The 16,842-nt window shown below is 41.8% G+C and overlaps 1 protein-coding gene across 8 annotated transcripts in view; it reads right to left on the bottom strand.

Moving 5' to 3' along the window:
• CDC20B (cell division cycle 20B) overlaps positions 1-16,842 on the bottom strand; it is a 133,930-nt gene that overhangs the window by 91,068 nt on the left and 26,020 nt on the right. For all 8 annotated transcript variants that reach the window (XR_009731760.1, XM_061393527.1, XM_061393529.1 and 5 more), the window contains 3 exons: positions 10,005-10,224; positions 6,980-7,110; positions 3,734-3,827 (listed from right to left, as the gene is read on the bottom strand). Coding sequence is in view for 7 of the 8 variants with exons in the window: in XM_061393527.1 (XP_061249511.1) it covers positions 3,734-3,827; positions 6,980-7,110; positions 10,005-10,224 (445 nt within the window). In the remaining variant the exon portion in view is untranslated. The remainder of the gene's footprint in view (positions 1-3,733; positions 3,828-6,979; positions 7,111-10,004; positions 10,225-16,842) is intronic.

Raw genomic sequence — 16,842 nt, 5'->3', positions numbered from 1 at the left:
ATACACACATACAAACACAGAGGTAGATAGATCTCTTAGGATATCAAAATAATAAAGGCATATTCTCTCTGCTTTTATAGAAGGTAGGTGGTACAAGTGGTAAAGAATACGCCTGCAATGCAAGAGACCCACGTTCGATCCTTGGGTCAGGAAGATCCTCTGGAGAAGGGAATGGCTACCCACTCCAGTATTCTTGCCTGGAGAATCCCATGGACAGAGGAGCCTGGTGGTCTACAGTCGAAGAGGTCACAAAGACTTGGCCACGACTGGGAAAATAAGCACACATACAGCATATCATTTCTATTCTACATCACATATTCAGCATGTTACAGAAACATGAACTTGTTACTGATCAGATCAGAAGAAAGTGGGAGAGCTAAGACAAGACATGTCTCCAGATATTTTGCTTTTAAGAAAATACAATCATAAAGAAAAGAATAAAGAAGGAAAGGATATGATTCACTCATTCTTCCAACTGTATATTCCCAAACCACCCAAAAGAATATTCAGCCAGCCTTCAACTTTTGTGCCTATTTCTATGATCTAACTGTTTGTCCCCTTTATACTGCTGGGAAACAAAGGAATGAAAAGCACGCATGCACAAAGTTATCTTCTCCCAAAGGAAATGTAACAGGCAAGTCTCCTTGACATTTATGAATTAATTGAACCACTGGTTCTCTTAAGTTTCTCTCACAGAGCTAGACTCCTAATCAATTATTTTCCAACCATGATAACAATTTCATGAACGACAAAAAGACTTCCAAGATGGAAAGGGGAAGTAAGAAGGAGAACACGTGGAATGCAGGGTAAATGACATTGGGAGCATTAAATGCAGAATGGAAGGAAGACCTTCTAGAAACTGCCACAGGAGCAATATCTCTCCACTGCATGGCTGCAGACCTGCCCTGATGCACTCATGACATCACCACCCAAAGATTTGTACCAGCTTTGGGTCCAATAGGTATATTTACAAGTCACAAGAGGTGCCCACTGGGTTCAATAGGTATACTTGCAAGTCATAGGAGGTGTCCACTGCGAGGTTTCAGAGTCTTATCAAATATAGACAAGGTATAAAGAAATACTTTACATGCACAGTATCTGGATAAAATTTATCCCAGTGATCCATTTTCCTAAAATTAGTTATCTGGCCTATGTGGAATGCATTTCACATTTTAAATCTCCTTGAGAGAATTAAGAATAGAGCCCTACATAGAATGTTCCTTTCAATTAGTCTCTGCTTCCAATAGCTCTCCCTTTCAAATCTTCTTCAGTGTCACCACCAATGATCTCTGTAAAGCAGAGCAACAGATTTGCAGTCCAGTCAGAGGAAGGGTCACATGGGTGTACTTCCTCTGCCTTCTGTTTTCAACCTCACCAGAATGACAGCTAATGACTTTGTAAGGTGTGGAGATATAAGAACAAAGAGTATGGGAGTGAATAGAGCAGCAAGAAGAGATTGCAATAATTTTCTGCAAAATGGGTAAAGGTTTGATAACTAACCAGGAGGAACATGAAAAATGAAACTCGAATGCCTATAGAGGGGCCATGGTAAAGAAAAGTAAGCTGTTTTGTCTTGCAGAAACCCCACAAGGGGTCAGGGCTCAGAGACAGCGAAAGTTTAGAAAGAGATGAGTTGGTTGAAAGATGTCAAGTTCACACACACACACACACCCTGTACACACACCCATACACACATGTGCACAGGTCAAAAGAAACCAGGTTTATTTATTCTCTGAATAAACAAAAAATGACAACCTCTTAACTCAAGAGCATGAGCAAAGATAGATTGTGTGAAAACTGTTACACTGATTTTAGTAGCCCACAATTCTTTAGTTCTATTTCCAGAACACCACACACTTCAGAAAGCTTTAACTCTGAAAGAGTGAAACCAAAACTACTGGGGGAAGGGCTAACCAAAGAAAGACAACTCAGGAAGAACAGCAATACTTTTAAAGCTTTGTATGAAATTTTTCAGAGAAATAAGAGAAAATAGTATGTACATGAATGAAGCATGAACAGGATGCTGGAAAGAGAGAAGGAAGGAAGGAAAGAAGGGGGGAGGGAGGACAGACAGGAAAGAAATGAGGGAGGGAGAGAGGGAGGAGGCAAAGGGAGGAAGGTGAGGGGAGGGAGAGAGGCCTGACGATGTCCAAGAAACTCTAAAATTAAAACTGCTGCTGCTGCTAAGTCACTTCAGTCGTGTCCGACTCTGTGCGATCCCATAGACGGCAGCCCACCAGGCTCTCCGTCCCTGGGATTCTCCAGGCAAGAACACTGGAGTGGGTTGCCATTTCCTTCTCCTATGCATGAAAGTGAAAAGTGAAGTCGCTCAGTCGTGTCCGACTCTTAGCGACCCCATGGACTGCAGCCCACCAGGATCCTCCGTCCATGGGATTTTCCAGGCAAGAGTACTGGAGTGGGGTGCCATTGCCTTCTCCTAGGATAGCCAAAATAAATTTAAATGGCAAGGCTAGTACACAGAGTGAGGGAACCACCTAGAAGTAGAAGGAAAGAAAATGAGATGAAAAATAGAATAGAAAAAATAAGAGAATTAATCCACAAGGAGCAACAATTACAGCCAACATTTCAGAAAGAAAGAAACAAAAATGAAGAAATTACTAAAGAATAATTCAAGAAGCTTTCCAAGAATTAAAAGATACAGGCGTCCAAGACTGAAAGATCCACTAGAGTTTGTCGTTTACAGTGAGGCTTTACTTTTAATATACACGAACCTTTATCATCATGAAATTTTAAAACAGTAACAATAAATTTTTTTCTATATGTATTCAGAGAGAAAAAGCAGGTGGCATAGAAAGGATAGGAAGTTACAGCAATATATGACTGGCTCAGCAGCAACAACGGGTGCTGGGAAAAAATAAAGCAATACCTTTTCCACAAAGTTCTGAGTAAGACTAGCCAAACTATGAATCAAGTGTAAAACCGGAATAAGCACACTTTCAGACCAGCAAACCCAGAAAGAGCACAACATGGCTGCCAGGGAACAGTGGCTCTAGCATCGGAGAGGAGAAGTCCCAGAATTACAGCCGTGGCACTGACCAAGAGAGTGGCCTATTCAGCAGGTTCTGGGTAGGAGGCCACCAAGGAAAACAAGGACCCATGTGGGCAGGTACATGGAAAAGGTTACTGATGGCTTTGGAACAAAGCATGGGAGCGTTTAGGGAACACAGTCATAATATCATAGGTATCTAATAAATGAAAAGAGAAAGCAACTTTTTAATTCCAGGAAAAACAAAGAGTTAAACTAGAAAAGAGGTACAGTTAGAATACACTGTTTGGCTTGTCAGCAAATAATAATTGTATAGTAATATGATATAAATATTAAATACTAATTTTACTTTGTTAAAGTGTAACACAAATAGACTGAGAGAAGTGAATGAAACAGGAGGAGAACTAAGTTCTTACTATGCTAGAAAGTTGTAATTAAGTCTAAAATTATAAAAAAATAAATTAATAGTTTACAAATATTATTCAGAAATTAAATGTAAATACCCGGGGGCATAGCTGGCAGAGCTAAGGTGGTTGCCTCTAGGAAATGGGGAATAGAGGTCGGGGTAGTTAAGACAGAGGATTATGAGAATTATCCAAACTTTATAATTATGCTGATTTTTGTTCTAATGTAAAAATAATATATTTTAAGATAAGGAAGAAATGAAGGATGCGGGGAGAGAGGAGGGTGGGAACACAGGACAGATGGGAAATCTTTGGCCCACACCTTTCCAAGTGCATTGGGATCGCTCACAGAACTGCATGCTCCCATTAACCTGCTGAGCCACGTTCTGGGTTGAAAATAGCTGATTTAAGCATTTCTGAAAATAAACACAAAGAGAATACTTATTCAGAAACATTTGTGTACATCTCAGGTGTGTTACATGGTGCAGAAGTAAAACTGATAATTCACTGGAAAGTTAAAGACTACACACTGTCAGACCAACACTGCAATCATTGCCATTATTTATTAAATAACCACTGTGTAAGGAACAGAGTACTGAACATTTTACTAATATATTATTTCTTTTTTTAATTAATTTTTATTTAAGTATAGTTGCTTTATGGGCTTCCCTGGTGGCACAGTGGTAAAGAATTTGCCTGCCAGTTCAGGAGACGCAAGAGACATACATTCGATCCCTGGATAAGAAAGATCCCCAGGGGAAGGAATTGGCAACCCACTCCAGTATTCTTGCTTGGAGAATTTCATGGACAGAGGAGCCTGGTGGGCTACAGTCCATAGGGTCGCAAAGAGTCAGACACGACTGAGAGACTAAACAACAAAATAGCTTTATAGTGTTGTATTAGTTTCTTCGCGGGGGGCGGTATTAAACTAGTTATCTTAAAGGTCCTTTTCAACTAACTCCTTTTCCCATGAGAAATGGGAACATCAACTCGCAGAGAGGTTAAGTCAATTGTCTAAATTTAAATGAGCACAAAAATCAAGTTGCTATTTCTCTGGGCAAGTATACAATGAGCCCTCCTGACATTCTTATATCTGTGCATGTGTGCTAAGTTGCTTCAGTCCTGTCCAACTCTGTGCAGCCCTATAGACAGGCTTCTCTGTCCATGGAGATTCTCCAGGCAAGAATTCTGGAGTAAGTTGCCATGCCCTCCTCCCAGAGATCTTTCTGACCCAGGGATTAAACCTGTGTCCTTACATCTACCTGCATTGGCTGGCGACTTCTTTACCACCAGAGTCACCTGGGAAGCCCCTTTCTTACATCTAACTTTGATCAAAAACAAAGAGGCAAATTAGTAAAAAGGGGAAAGAAAAGAACTTATTCTAGAAATATAATAGTGAATAGTCAAAATAGAGAAGATTCTTTTTTTCTCCTTCTCAATGATACGTTTAATCACTGGATATCACTTTGATATTTTGGCTTTCTTCCCAGATATTATGTCATATAATAGGCAATGGATGTTTAGGTATTCAAAGTAGAAAAATTAAATATAAAGTAGAGTTTCACAACTGCAGAAATATGGGCAAATAATGCATTGTTGTGGTCTACCAGATACCTTCCCCCTGGCTTCTGATCATCAAAACTATCTTCAGACATGTCAGATGCTCTGTGGGGAGCAAAATCACCCCTGTTTGAGAAGAACTGGTATAAAATACCATTTCTAAATGCCCTGCTGGCCAGTAGCTCAGTGCAACTCTTCACAGATTCATTCTTCAGAATCCCGTAGAGACAACAAAGCTGACCAAAGCATTTCCCAGATAGTGTGCTTGTGCTCCATGCACCCAGGGATACCCTTCGCTGGGTGAGATCTACTATTACTTTAATGAGCAACTTGGCATACAGCTGGCTGGGTATGAGAATTCTGAACATCTCCATAGCTACTCAGCTCTCTCTATGGAAATACCCTCTGGATGACCTCTGAGGACCACAGGAAGACACCTGTTCACCGCCAAGATGAAAGACCTCGCTTTACATCCGCACTGTTTTTGCTGCTATTGGACTCCCAATTAGTCATGACAATAAATGCTCTACATAAAGTAGTAAAACAGCTTCCATTATCCCCTGCCCAGGTTCTCCAGTGAAACTGGGATGATATTCAGGCTGGATAACAATCGCTGTAATGATGGTAACTTGCCCACACTATCGTGACCCCGCCAGCAGAGCCACCAACTTTGCTGCTACCAGTTACCAGACAGCACAAGGGGAAGGAAAAGGGAAGTCCTGGAAGTCAGGGCAGTAAAAACTCCAGTCACCAGTAGAGGGTGGAAAGGACAGTGCTAATAGCCTGGCCTGGGCATGAGTTCAAAAGCACACATAGTTCCCTCAAAGTAACTCCCTGGCCATCTTACCCTTACCCAGCAACAAGCAAATAACAAGTGACGTCACTCAGTCATGTCCGACTCTTTGCGACCTCATGGACTGTAGCCTGCCAGGCTCCTCCATCCATGGGATTTTCCAGGCAAGAATATTGAAGTGATTTGCCATTTCCTCCTCCAAGGGATCTTCCCGACCCATGGATCAAAGCCGGGTCTCCCACACTGCAAGCAGACTCTTTACCATCTGAGCCACCAGGGAAGCCCCAACCAGCAGCAAAGCACCTAGCAGAAGACTTGCTCTAATACAATTGTTTGCAACTGCATATGAGTTCAAATAATTAAATTTCACATTCACAATATTTTATTGTTCCTCCAGCAAAACACATATGCCAAACACAGGAAGCACACATCAAATGACTTTAACTTTGCCTAAATTGAGAATTTATGACATTCCTAGTTCAGTTTTCTAAATGAAACATTGATTCCTTCAGAGGCTCTTCACTGGTTTCAATAAACCTAAAATCATGCTATCGATATTTAATGTGCCCAAAGGACTTAGGGTGGACTATGATATTAGAATCATAATCAATAAGATCCTTAAAATAAAGTTAACTTCGTAGAGAAATTAAAAAAAAAAACACACAAAGACTTAAGGGAAATTTTGAAAAGACCATCTTATAGAGGAGGAGTCAAATCGACCTGCCAAAGGGCAGATCATATTACCACACACTTTCCAAAGAGTTGGGAAAAGACCACACAACACAACTTTGCACCGAGAGGAAACATACATAGTATGCATAATTTTATTCTTTTTTTTTTTTTTTAACCACACTGCTTGGCATGCAAAATCTTAGTTCCCAGGCCAGGGATCAAACCCACACCCCCTGCATTGGACGCCAGGAGTTTTAACCACTGGACCACTGGGGAAGTCCCTCTGTTTTTAATCTTTACCTTTTGGATGGTTAGTCTCATTTTCACTTTTTTGATTGATGCTAATTAAACTTTTTTTGTGTGTTAATTAACAACCCTGTTTCTTTTTGGAAGTGTCCTTCATACACTCATTTTTCCTATCAGGAATCCATCCTTTCCTTATTGATTTGTAAGAGCAGCTAAGCCAGCTTTTATCTCATGTTTGGGACTCAGCTATTTGAGCTTCTCAAGATAAGAAATCTTTGGTTTTCTCTCTTCACCCACCGGGTCTTTTGAAGCAACTTTATCCTTCCAGCCTCTGTTCAGTGCATGAGGGGCCTTGCCAAACTGGAAAGCAGAGTTATTTGTTCCAGAACTTCCTTTGTTGGGGGTCTTCAGTGGTTCCTTGTAGGATCCTGCCAGAAAACATTTAGCTTTGAATTTGGTTTTTAAAGTAATAGCTCAGTTGGTAAAAAATCTGCCTGCAATGCAGGAGACCTGGGTTTGATTCCTGGGTTGGGGAAATGCCCTGGAGAAGGAAATAGCAACCTACTCCAGTATTCTTGCCTGGAGAATCCCATGGATAGAGGAGCCTGGCAGGCTACATACAGTCCATGGGGTTGCAAGAGTTGGACACAACTTAGAGACTAAACCACCACCATAATCTCTTAAACCTTTGGTGGGAGGTCAGCCCTTGGCATGTATAGAACAGAATGTGAATATGTAGGCCCTCATCTCTCCAAAGTCCTAGGCGGGGTGGGGTGGAGGGGCAGCACAGGGTCAAGGGTACTGGGTTCATGAGTGAACACTGGGTGACAAATTCCCTCTGTGGCCTCAGAACCAGGAGGAAATGTCAAGATTAAAGACCTGTCTCCAACTGCAGCAGCAGCAGCAACAGAAACACTTTAACTCTGCATGGAAAGAACGCATTTGCACATTTGAAGAATGGATACAAACAGTTCAAAGCTTAAAATGATGATGAGAAGAGTAGCTGGTTTGCACAGGTGGTGAACATCCTGCCAGGAAGTCACTACGGATGCTTGCCTTTCAGTCACTGATGTTCACTACATGATTATAGCGAAACACTTCACCTCTCCCTCTTCCTAGTGCACAAAGATATAAAACTAGTTTGACAAGGTGACTTTAGTAAAATACTTCCTAAGTTACTGTCATGGAAGAGCCAATGTTGTTTACCTTGTTATTATCCATGTCTATTCTCTTCTCAAGACTGAGAAAGCCCTTTACCAGACTTTTAACTGCAATGAAAACCTTGACAAGTCTTCTTAAGTTAAAAATCTGCTATATCACTTGCTCATCAGAGGAACCAAGGGACAACTGGATTAAGTATTTTGGCCTTTTGCCATGTAACAATCTCTTCTCATTCAGACAAACATGTGCCGGATAAGCTGTCACTGATGTTCCTAGAGCCCAACCCCTCAAGTTCTGGGCCATCCAAAATCTAAGAGGAAGGAGGAATCCAAAATCTAATTTCAACTGCAGAAATGTTCTGCAAATGGAACAACAGACTGGTTCCAAATAGGAAAAGGAGTACATCAAGGCTGTATATTGTCACCCTGCTTGTTTAACTTATATGCAGAGTACATCATGAGAAACGCTGGGTTGGAGGAAGCACAAGCTGGAATGCAAATGACACCACCCTTATGGCAGAAAGTGAAGAAAAACTAAAGAGCCTCTTGATGAAAGTGAAAGTGGAGAGTGAAAAAGTTGGTTTAAAGCTCAACATTCAGAAAACTAAGATCATGGCATCTGGTCCCATCACTTCATGGGAAATAGATGGGAAAACAGTGGGAACAGTGGCTGACTTTATTTTTCTGGGCTCCAAAATCACTGCAGATGGTGACTGCAGCCATGAAATTAAAAGACGCTTACTCCTTGGAAGGAAAGTTATGACCAACCTAGACAGCATATTGAAAAGCAGAGACATTACTTTGTCAACAAAGGTCTGTCCAGTCAAGGCTATGGTTTTTCCAGTGGTCATGTATGGATGTAAGAGTTGGACTATAAAGAAAGCTGAGCACCGAAGAATTGATGCTTTTGAACTGTGGTGTTGGAGAAGACTCTTGAGAGTCTCTTGGACTGCAAGGAGATCCAACCAGTCCATCCTAAAGATCAGTCCTGCGTGTTTATTGGTAGGACTGATGTTGAAGCTGAAACTCCAATACTTTGGCCACCTGATGCGAAGAGCTGACTCATTTGAAAAGACCCTGAGGCTGGGAAAGATTGAGGGCAGGAGGAGAAGGGGATGACAGAGGATGAGATGGTTGGATGGCATCACCAACTCAGTGGACATGGGTTTGGGTGGATTCTGGGAGTTGGTGATGAACAGGGAGGCCTGGCGTGCTGCGGTTCATGGGGTCGCAAAGAGTCAGGCACAACTGAGTGGCTGAACTGAAACTGAACTGAAAGAGGAGAAGAAGCAGGCTCTCTGAACCTCAAATGAGAAAGAAAATGTTGCAGTTGAATGCTAGTACTGACAATCATCCCAGCTATCAACAAAGAGTTCACATCCACTAGCCTAAGGAATCCTGGACCTCTCAGATTTTGTCCACAAAGCATGACAGCAAATGAACCTCTCTACAAACATCCCTTTTAGGACGGGAAGGTCCTCAGTGTTCACCGTTCTGGAACAAAAAGAAAGAAATCCCACCAGCAAAACAGCAAGAAAACAATGTTTTTGATTAATATGCAGTATAAACTTAAATAGAAAATAAAATAGACTTTATTATAAAATTATTTTGTCTGATTATCTCTTAGAATTCTAAATTTCTCATGCAATGCCTTATTTGAAAATAACTAATTAATTAAGGACCTATGAAAGAAAAGGGAGCCACTTTAGTCAGAAATTCCTCTGAAACAATTAGCCAGAAATTCCTCTGAAACAGCATTAAAATCACCCCTCAGTTTAAAATATCTTTCAGAAGATAGCCATTAGGATGACCTTCCTCCAACCCTGTATCTCCTGTTGCTTCAGCCAGCTATTTTCAGTATTGGTACTTACTATTACATGAGAATTTCATTGATTTAAAAAAGATTTGGGCTTCTTCTCAATCTGCAGGACTATGGTGCCTCATTGTGTCTAATGTCATATTTAAAATACAACATACTTTCTTTTGGTTTTGTTTCAGCCCTCCCCTTCCCCTGCTCCCTTGGAAATTTCTTATTCAAAAGGAGAAAAACAGAAAGCAGTTGACTAAATACAACACTAGGTATTTCTGTAAGACAGATTCTCTCAGAAATATATCTTTTTTTAAGATTTCAAAACTGGCTTGTGGCATTTCTATTACCTCACCTGGAGTCAAGGTCTCTTTCTCAGGAGTCATCTTCAGCACAGCTTCTGGGAGGTCAGCAGTTGAATGCTCTTCCCCAAAGGAAAGGGCTGTCACATCCCCAGCTTGGCTCTGCCGCCATCTTGTGGTAATCGGGCTACTGGCAACAGGAACTTCAGCTGATAGTCTCTTTGCCAAGTTGCTGGTGAAGTTAGAGTATGTAGTGTTAACTACATTAAATACCTATTTAATAACAAAAAGATCCATGATTTACAGTACCCTCAATGATACAATCATTAAGATTCCTTAAAAGAGAATTATAAACAACTCATCTAGTACAACACAAAATGTATATGTTGATACATATACACGAAATTTTTAATTTTTGTGATCTGGGAAAATGTTATTTTACATATGCATATAAAATAAACATATGATTACATATTTTAACATAGACACACACACATACTCAGAGCCTCTGCTGAGGGTCTCAAGACACACCAAAGCAATTGAGGGAGTGATTATGCTTATGTTTATTACTATTACATACAAATATAAAATATGAATAACACTATATACTGAGCATATAAGATGCTTACATAAAATCGTAAAATTTCATAAAATCTGAAAATAAACAGCAGTTTTCTAGTCCAATCCATTTCACAGATAAGAAAACTGAGGCCTAACTTGCGCAACTTCTGTCCATCCTTTCTGAGAAACAACAGGAGTTTGGTAGTTACAGATCCTTTAGTGGTGAGCCATGCCCTGGAGCTATGTGGAATTAAAATGAAAATGAATCATTTTTTAACAAAATGACAGGCATATTAGGTTGTGCCTGCTAAGTTGTTTCGGTCGTGTCTAACTCTTTGCAACTCTATTGACTATAGGCCCCCAGGTTCCCCTGTCCATGGGATTTTCCAGGCAAGCCAGGGGATTTTCCTGACTCAGGATGGAACCTGTGTCTCAAGTCTCTTGCATTGGCAGGCAGGTTCTTTACCACTAGAGCCACCTGGGAAGCCCCATGTTAGGTTAATATGCTGTGCTTAGTTGCTCAGTCCTGTCCAACTCTTTATGACTCCATGGACTGTAGCCCACCAGGCTCCTTTATCCATGGGGATTCTCCAGGAAAGAATACTGGAGTGGGTTGCCATGCCCTCCTCCAGGGGATCTTCCCAACCCAGGGATCGAACCCAGGTCTCCCGCATTGCAGGCAGATTCTTACTGTCTGAGCCACCAGGGAAGCCTAAGAATCCTGGAATGGATAGCCTTCTCCAGGGGATCTTCCCAACTCAGGTATCGAATCGGGATCTCCTGCATTGCAGGTGCATTCTTTATCAGCTGAGCTAAAACGGAAGCCCATATTAGGTTAATATTCTTCTATAAAGGGCTCTTACAGAAATTTAGAAAATTTGCCATCCCATTGGAAAAACGAGCATGAGACATAAAAAAGCAGTTCACAAAAGAGATGTAAATGCTCCCAAAATATTCAAGCTCATTTGTAATAAAAAAAAATGCAAATTTAAAACAATAATGAGATGTTAGCAATTTTTTAAAATGACATTTCCTAATGTTGAAGGTTCTAGAAACAAGCACTGGCATGCAGTACTGGTGGAGTGTCAATTAGTATTTGGAAAGGACAATTCGGCAATGTGTGTTAAAAGCCCTTTATTATGTGCGTAACCTCTACTGACCTAGCAATGTCATCTCAAAGAATTCAAGGAAGAAACCAAAGATTGCAGCATCTACTGAGTGCTTACCACTCAATACAAACCCATGTGTTACGAGCTTTATACACATTCATATATAATCCTCAGAAGACTTGGTAAAGCAAGTCTGTTACTTATTCCCATCTTACCAATGATGAAACTGAGGTTCAGAATTTAAGTGAATTGCCTAAGACCACAGTGAGTAAATGGAGATGCTATACCCTAACCTTCTCTGACTCCACAGTCCACACTTTCAACTGAGAACACGAGGATGTGTACTGCAGTATATAAGGGAAAAAGATGAGGGGACTCAGTGTTCACCAGGGGAGAACTGATCAGGCATAGAAGGGAATACCCTGCAGTCATTAGAAACAATGACACACATTAGGGCAATGCAAATCAAAACCGCAGTGAAGCACCACTTCACACTCACTAATATAATCAATAAATTTATCTATCTATAACTGTTGGTGAGTATGTAGAGAAATTAGAATCTTTGTACATTCCTTATGGGATTGCGAAACAGTACAGCTGCTGTGGGAAAAGTTTGGCAGTTCCTCAGAAAGCTAAACCGAGAATCACCATATGACCAGCATTCTACTCCTAGGTATATACTCAAAAGAAATGAAAACAGGTACTCAAACAAATACAGATGTACGGATGTTCATGGTAGTGTTACCAACTCCAAGCTCACTCTGCTCGCTGCCAAACGACAAGCCAATGAATCTGAGAGACGAGGTGTTGAGGAAAGGAAGAGACTTTAATCAGGGAGCCAGCAGACCAAGAAGATGACAGGCTAGCGCCTCAAAATAAACATCTTATCGCGTTCTGGAAGCCAGGTTCTTTTATAGATCAGAGATGGGGGAGGTGAGGAAGCAAAGTAAAAAAGCCGTTAATCTTGCAAACATCTCCTAGAATGGCAAGCCTCAGGCAAGGGATGTGTTAATTTCTCCCTTCCTGCCATCCACAGGTGGACAGGGTTCTGAACAAAGGCACACGTTAGTTTAACAGTCAGGCAGAGGGGCAGGATTCTGAGGCAAACCATTCTGTACGATATAATAATAAATGGACAGGGAAGCCTGGACTGTTGCAGTCCATGGGTTCGCAAAGTCAGACACGACTTAGCAACTGAACTGAACTGAATAATAGCAAAAGCAAAGCAAAGCAAGTTAAAGAAACAATTCTATCATAGAGTCAGAACTGGCTTCCTCCCTGCACCGCTGTATTATTCATATTAGCCAGAAGGTTGAAATGGATAAACAAATTGAGGGCAGAAGTATGTGTGCAATGGAATACATACATATTCCTATACAACAACATATATATATGAATATTACTCATATAAAAAGAAATGAAGAACTCATAAAATGCTACAATGTGGATAAACCTTGAAAATACTATAAGTGAAAAAAGCCAGAAACATATTGTATGATTCCATGTATGTGAAATATCCAAAATAGGTAAACTCCACAGAAACAGAACACAAATTAGTAGTTTCCATGTGTTGGGGGAAGGAGGAAATGGGGAGAAACTGCCTAATGGTTATGGAGTCTTCTTTTTTCTTTTTTTGAGTCATCCTTTGTGATGATGAAATTATTTTGGAAGAAGATAGAGATGGCGGTTGTACAACACTGTGAATGTACTAAAGGCCACTGAATTTTTCATCTGAAAATGTTTATTTTTATGTTTTTATATTTTATGATTTCACTTCAATTTTAAAAACCTTTCAAGTAGAATAAAATTCAATAAAACATGAAAATGCTTACACTCTACTAACAAGTGAAAAAAGGACACTATACAAGAGTATTCCAATATGGTCCCACTTCCTATTTATAAAAGAAAGATAGGAAGAAAGAAAACATGCGAGAACATTTAAGGCAGGGAATATTGGTTTTGTTTGCTTTTTTTAGTGAGTATGTGTGAAAGTGATCATCCTTCCCAACCGCAGACAGGCAGTCATTTCATCTGGCAAGAAGAATTCTCTCCCCAAGGCATCAAAAGGACACCTTCCCCAGAAAAAGAGAAGTCGGGAGCCTGAGGCCTCTGCTGCTCTGAACAGTGTCTATGAACAGTGTCGCTTGGGGTTGATTTTTTTTTTGCCTTTCAATTGTTCTACCCTTGTAATTGTTTTTGAATAGGAACAGGAAAGCTGAAAAGCAGGAAGGAGGGAGCCCGGGAAACATAAATCAGGCATCTCCCACTCAGAAGTCTAGACAAGAGGGCAACAGGGAAGGAACTGGCAGGAGCAGACCCCCAGGGAGAAACGTGGCCCACTCAGATTTTCCTCTTCCTACTTCTGGGTTACTGTCCTCCAAGGAAACCACAGAGTCAACTCAACAACTGGAGAGGCTCAGGTGCAGGCACAGGGAGAATCTCTCTCCGACTGTAAGGCTCGTGTCTCAGCTAACAAAGACAGGGGGCTTCCCTGGCAGCTCAGTGGTCAAGAATCCTCTAGCCAATGCGGGAGACACGGTCAGATCTCTGCTCCAGGAAGATTGCACATACCGCAAAGCAACTAAACCCACGCACCACAACTACTGAGCCTGTGCTCTAGAACCTGGGGGGAGCCACAACAATTGGAGCCCGCTCGCCTTAGAGTCCGTGCTCTGAAACAAGAGAAGGCACTACGATGAGAAGTCCGCAAATGAGAAGTCCGCACACGGCAACTAGAAAGTAGCCCCTGCTCACTGTAACTGGAGAAAAGCCCGTGTGGCAGTGAAGACCCAGCACAGCCAAAAATGAATAATTAAATAATTTTTTTTTAAAAGAAGAAGAAAGTCAGAGGGGCACATTGTCCCTGTTTTAACAGAAATTGAGACTTTTCATCAATTTCCCTATTTCTTAAAGTCTTCAAATGATTCAAAAATTTTCAAATGCCATGGGAAAGCAAGCCTGTGGGCCCTGTTCAGGCTGTGGGTTAGGTCTGCAACCTCTGCAAACACCAGCCAAGCCACCCTCTCCCTTCTTGGTGGCAAGAAAGAGAGCAGCCACCATATTTGAAGATTAATTTGCACCAAACATGATGCTCTTGATCCAGGGTTTTCTTGGAGCCCCAATTTAAATATATAAAAACAAAATAATCCTGAGTTTAGAAGAGGGAAAATAAAGAAGGATTTGAATATGTCAAATTGAATATGAATTGAATATGTCATGTGAATATGAAAAGAATATGTCAGCTAAGAAAAATGATTAAGAAATTTCACACTGACACTGACACTGAGCCATGTTTCTCTGACTTGTCCACTGTTACTCTCACCATACAGTTTCCCCATCTGGGATGCTTTTCAACCGTTCTCTGCAGGAGCAAATTCTAGCCTTGTAGCTGGGGTCAGCCAGAACTCCCCGAAAGTGTTGATTCAGTAGACTGAGTCAAGAGATCCACACTCACCAAAATGGATGGGCACCATCCAATCCACCAGGGGCCCAACTGGAGCAAAAAGACAAAGGAAGGGCAAACTCTCTTGCTTCTTGAACTGAGATGTCCATCTTTTCCTGCCCTCAGATATCAGAGCTCCTGGTTCTTAGACCTTCAGACTCCTTGACTTATATCAGCAGTTCCCTAGTTCTCAGGCCTTTGGACTTGCAATGAATCATACCACCAGCTTTCCTGGTTCTCCAGCTTGCACATGGCAAGGTTATGGGGTTTAGCTCCCATAACCTCATGAATTTCTTATCTATATCTCTACTGGTGTCTGTGTCTATGTCAATGTCAATGTCTATGTCTCTGTAATATATCCTGTTGATTCTGTTTCTCTAGAGAATCCTGATACAATAGTGGCCCCCTAAGATATGCAGGCGGAGAAGGCAATGGCACCCCACTCCAGTACTCTTGCCTGGAAAATCCCATGGACGGAGGAGCCTGGTGGGCTGCAGTTCATGGGGTCGCTACAGGTCAGACACGACTGAGCGACTTCACTTTCACTTTTCACTTTCATGCATTGGAGAAGGAAATGGCAACCCACTCCAGTGTTCTTGCCTGGAGAATCCCAGGGACAGGGGAGCCTGGTGGGCTGCCGTCTATGGGGTCGCACAGAGTTGGACACGACTGAAGCGACTTAGCAGCAGCAGCAGCAAGATATGCAGGTCCTAATCCCTAGAACCTCTGAATGTTCCCTCCTATGACAAAGAGGTTTTGCAGATGTGTTTATCAAGGTCAGGATCTTGAGATGGGGAGATCATCTTGGATTATATGGGTCACCCCTCCCTCTAGAAGAAGGCAGAGGGAGACGTGACCACACACAGAGGAGGAGAAGGCAATGCGACCACAGAGGCAGAGGCTGGAGCATTGCTCAACCAAAAAATTCTGGCTCACCAGAAACTGGAAGAGGCAAGGAACAGCTCCTCCCCTAGTGCCTCTGTAAGAAGCAAGGCCCTGCTGACTCCTTGGCTTCTGCCAGCGAAACTGACTCTGGACCTCTAGCTTCCATAACTGTCAGAGAATACATGTGTGCTGTTTTAAGCCACAGAATTTGTGGTAATTTATTACATCAGTCATTAGCAACTAATACTTAGCACTCCTTATGCTTCCGTGGCTCACTGTGTGTGCTTCCGATAAAGCCAAGCCACATTTTATGAATAATAACAGCATTCATTGAGTGCTCAGTATGTGCCAAGCACTGAGATAAATGCATTAAAGGATTTTTCTTTAAAACTTCAACACAACGCAATGAGATAGGTACAATTATTTCCCCCATTCTCCAGAGCTGGAAAGTGAAGGTTAACAGGCTTGAACAAGATAACTTGAGCAAAGACACAGCGCTGACAAGTAGGAGATCCAGGATTCAGGCCACCGCAGTTGTACACAACACGACAGCCCCTGCAGCATGCAGTGCACAGCCTCATAACCGACCAGGGCAACCTGCGGTTTCAACTCACAAAGCCATTCCGTCTTCAGTCCCCGTGCTTTTAACATCTCTGCTCATGCTGTAGTCTCAGTGTTTGTGTCTCTCCCCTCTTCTCCACAAAATCATATTGAAATCCTAACCCCTAATGGTTGGTGTCAGTAGGTGGGGCCTTTAGGAAGTGAATAGGTCATGAGGGCAAAGTGAAAGCAAAGTTAGTCGCTCAGTCATGTCCAACTCTGCAACTCCATGGGGTGTAGCCCACCAGGCTCCTCTGTCCATGGGATTTTCCAGGTGGGAATACAGGAGTGGGT

Source organism: Bos javanicus, chromosome 20, assembly GCF_032452875.1.
Source record: "Bos javanicus breed banteng chromosome 20, ARS-OSU_banteng_1.0, whole genome shotgun sequence".
NCBI lineage: Eukaryota > Metazoa > Chordata > Mammalia > Artiodactyla > Bovidae > Bos > Bos javanicus.
Note: the sequence above shows the minus strand (reverse complement) of the source record. Positions and strands in the feature narration are given on the sequence as shown.